Consider the following 4,203-nt stretch of genomic DNA (forward strand, 5'->3'; position numbering starts at 1 on the left):
AGCTGGAACCAGGTTCCTGGCTCGGGGGCACCGCAGCCTTTTTCTGACAGCTCCATGTCGCTGCCGCATCTCACCGGTGCCTCATTCCTCTCCCTTCTTCCTCTCCTGTCTGCCTGCGTCTTACGGCCATTTGTGCTCCGGGTTTCAGGGCAGGGAGCAGCTGAGTCTCTGCACCCCCTGCCTTGGACCACCGGGCCTGACCCCCGCCCCAGCCCCGAGACACGGGGCCCTCGTGCGCCCCCCATGCCAGCATCGCCAAGACCGGCAGAGCACCTCCCCGAGGGACCCAACCTGCTGCTCCACACTGGGCGAGAGGGGGGTGCCGGAAAGGCATCCTGCCCCCAGGGACTGATGCCGCTCATTAGAGACCATCCCCAGGGGATCTCCTGGCCCCTCTTGGAGGGGCTGGAGCTGCCGCGGCCTCTGCTGCAGGCAGTTTCCCAGACTGCGAGTCGTCCCTGCCACTCTTTTCTGAACCCTCTGCAATTGCTCCACGTCCTTCCTGAAGAGCAGGCACCAGAACCGGGCCCAGCGCCCAGCAAGGGGCTGTGCAGGGAGGGGTGCCAACTCCCTGATGCTCCCCTGCTTGCACAGTTGCAGGTGCCACGCTGGGCACTTGGGGTCTGGCTATCGCTGCCCGGGCGCCCCATGCCCTCTAGGTCCCCGTTCCCCCCGTCAGTCTGGCCCACGTCCTTGGGGCCTGGAGCCAAGGAGGCTCCTAGCCACGTTGTCCCAGCCTGGTCCGTGGGACCGAGCCGTCCACCCCAGGAGTCACGGTCGTGCTTGTCAAGTGTGCACTTCTCCCAGGTCATCCCTAGACAGCGAAGGCTGCTGGGCCATGGGCTTGGCCGTGTAAAACCCTGCTAGAAAGACCTCAGACACCTCTTTGCTAGTTGTACCACCTCTGCCGTTTAACTGGTTTTTTGCCCATTGATGGCTGTCTGCTGTGAAAGTTGCCTGGTAGTAACCGAAATTTCTGGCCTGGGGCTCCGGCCGCTTTGCCATAAATCCCAGTCTCACCAGACACGCTAGTGGACTTCCCTGACAGGATCCATTTCCCGTGAACCCCATTGACAGGCATGCTTTACACTATCCTCCTTTGCTCTTTACCGATGGCTTCCTGCATCGGCTTGTCCATGGTTTTACCTGGTGTTGATGTTAGGCTACTTGGTTTGTCACTACCTGAGTCATCCCTTTTTCCTTTTTAAATATTTGCCTAATATGAGCTGCTTTGTCATTCTCAGGTCCTCGGCCAGTTCTTTTACAACTCTTGAGTGCAGTGACCTGATCCTGTGGATCAGCAAACATGTGGCTTTAGCAGCTGCAGGCTGACATCCTCCCTCGTTACGGGGAGCACAGGACATGCTTCCTCCTCCCTGTACGCTGTGAACACAACGTCCTGCTGCTTCCCCAGCGGGGCACAGAAATGTCTGCTGACATCTCTGGCTCTCTGCAGTGCCACGGGAGGAAGCGCTGGAGCCCAGACTGTGCGTAGGAGCCGTCAGGCTTGGGCCGTGGGAGCTTGGCCACCTGCCAGGTCTGTCACAAACGCAGCTATCCCCAGACTCCGCTCTCCATCGCTCTTGTCCCCGGTTCTGCCCTTGCTTTTCTCCCCCTGAGCCTGCGAGCGCCCAGCCCATTGCCCTGCCTTGGCGCTCTGCTCGTCCTGCACTGCAGGGCTGGTGCCACGGCTGGATGTCGGGGCCACTTCTCTGGGAGCTGGGGCTCTGGGCGGGGAGTAGGGGTTGTGGGGCAGAGTCTGGGCTCGGGGGGGAGCAGGGCTTTGGGTGTGGAGTAGCAGGTGATGAGCGGGGCTGTGGGGCGGGGGTGGAGCGGGACTCTGGGGTGGTTAGCAGAGGGCAGTGAACAGGGCTCTGGGCAGGAGCAGGGGCTGGCGAGCAGGGCTGTTGGCTGGGGAGTGGGGCTCTGGGGTTTGGAGGAGGGCAGTGGGGTTTTGGGGGGAGCAAGGCTCTGGGGCAGAGAACAGGGCTCTGGGATGGGGAGCGGGGCTCAGGGGTAGGAGCAGGGCTTGGGGAGAGCGGGACTCTGGGGCAGGGCGCAGCGCGGTGATCAGGCCTCTGACGTGGGCGATAAGGCTCTGGGCTGGGGAGCGGCGCTTGGGGTGGGCTCTGGGGCCTAGAACAGGGCTTTGGGTTGGGAGAGGGGCTCTGGGGTGGGGAACAAGAGTTTGGGGTGGGGAGCAGGGCTCTGGGCAGGGAACGGGGCTCTTGGGAGTGAACAGGGCTATGGGGTGGAGAATAGGACTTGGGGAGAGTGGGGCTCAGGTTGGGAGCAGGGCTTCATGTGGGGAGCAGGGCTCTGGGCCAGGAAGCAGTGTGGGGAGCAGGGCTCAGGGTTGGGAGCAGGGCTGTGGGGCAGGGAGCTTGGGGTTGGTAGCGGGGCTCTCAGGGGGAGCAGGGCTTGGGACGGGTGCCAGGCTCTTTCTGCATGTCTGACCCATGGGCTGGCAGACGCGGGAGCCCCGCGTAGTCGGACTCGGTGCTCAGTGACCTTTCGTAGCCCTGCTTGGCCCCGGCAGTCCCCCCGCATCCTGGGGAGCTGTTGGGATCCAGCTGGGGAGGCTAAGGGGGCTGGTTCAGTCGCGCCCTCTCCAGACCCACCCGACCGAGCTGCTGGTGGGACGCGGGAGGTGCCAGGCGGCCTTGGGAGCCTCGTCCCCCTCCCGCTGCTTCTGGCCCCTGTGCCCACACCCCAGCCCCTCACCCAGAGCCCCCAGCTCTCTGCCCCTTGCTCCTCTGGCCATGTGTGACCACGGTGCCTCCACGCGGTGCCCCTGTGCCGCTGGCGCCTGCCTCCATCGTGCAGCCCCGTCGTGGGGCCCGTTCTCCTGCTGCAGTGGGGCGTGGGTGCTGGTGTCAGCCAGCGTGTGCCGCCGGGGCATGCAGAGGGCTGCGCTGCTGCAGGCGGGATCCGATGTGCGGCGGGATGCACACAGCACATGCACATGGAGCCGCTCGGGGTGATGGGGGGCATGGGGGCGTCTGGCTCCGTGCAGCGCAGCGTCCAGGCCCGTGTGGTGCCGAGGCTCGTGGCGGAGCGGGGGTGTTACCTCGAGGTTGGGCAGGGAGAGGGAACAAATCTCGGAGCCGTCCAGGCATCGTGGCCCCTCCTGTGAGCCCCAAAATATGGACATCTCCTGGCCGGTGCCTCTTCCCTAACCCTCCCTCTGCCAGCTCCGGCCTCCTCTGCCCCTGCTGTGGCAACAGCCGGGCTGAACCAGGCCTTTGCTGGGTGCTGAGCGCCAGCCTGGGCCCTTGGGGAGACCGAGCAGGGCTGAGGGGTGTGCGATGGCTGTTGGCTCGTGCTGGGCAGCCAGCAGGGCCTGGGAGCCTGGCAGGAGCGCTGGGGCGAGCAGGATCCAGGGCTGCCCTAGCCTTGCCCTTGCCTATCTCCTTGCCCCTCTCCCCTATCCCTGCAGCCGCGCTGGGGGGGTCCCGGCCTGGCGGGCGCTGACGCAGCTCCTCTCCTGTAGGGCATCCTCCTGAAGCGCAGTGGCAAGTCCCTCAACAAGGAGTGGAAGAAGAAGTACGTGACGCTGTGCGACAACGGGCTGCTCACCTACCATCCCAGCCTGCACGTGAGTGCCACCCGGGCTTGCGGGGCAGAGGGAGCCCCAGGAGTGGGTGGGGGTGCAAACCGCCTGACCCCGGCAGATGCAATGCTGCAGCCTCTGTGCAGCGTGTGCTGGACCCTGCCTTCCCCGGGTGGGCTGCTCCTTGGGGCCCTGGACACCTTCTCCAGTGCTGGCTGTGCCCCGGCTTGGTGCAGCAGGGGCGAGGAGCAGGGTGCAGCGAGGTTCCCGGCGGCTGGGTGTTGGGTAGCGGTGCCGCATGGCTGTGTGGGACCTGCTGCGCGAGGCTCTCCGCTGCGTGGCTCAGGCGCACAGCTGCCGGCCCCATCCATCTCTGTCGCCGACCCACTGCGGGGCTAATGGCTTTTCCCCGCTCCCTCTTGCACACAGCGTGCGGCGGGGACGGCGTGCACCTGTGGCATGGTGGAGCGCGACGTCCTCCGGACGGAGGGGATCACCGCGGCACGGCGCCTGGCCGCCGGGTGGGGAAGGCCGGCTCGGCTGAGCACGGGGCATGGGCAGGCGCGCTCTCCGAGTTGGGGCCTGGCATTTTATTACATGCTATAAAAAAAAAAAAAAAAAAGACAGAGGCCCCAAGAGGGGGCACGCGG

The 4,203-nt window shown here is 65.3% G+C and overlaps 1 protein-coding gene across 1 annotated transcript in view; it reads left to right on the forward strand.

The window, feature by feature from the left end:
- AGAP3 (ArfGAP with GTPase domain, ankyrin repeat and PH domain 3) overlaps positions 1 to 4,203 on the forward strand; it is a 97,058-nt gene that overhangs the window by 57,872 nt on the left and 34,983 nt on the right. Inside the window, exon 10 of the mRNA XM_025193515.1 lies at positions 3,494 to 3,598. Coding sequence (XP_025049300.1) covers positions 3,494 to 3,598 — 105 coding nt within the window. The remainder of the gene's footprint in view (positions 1 to 3,493; positions 3,599 to 4,203) is intronic.

Source organism: Alligator sinensis, unplaced genomic scaffold, assembly GCF_000455745.1.
Source record: "Alligator sinensis unplaced genomic scaffold, ASM45574v1 scaffold1660_1, whole genome shotgun sequence".
NCBI classification, from domain to species: Eukaryota; Metazoa; Chordata; order Crocodylia; family Alligatoridae; genus Alligator; species Alligator sinensis.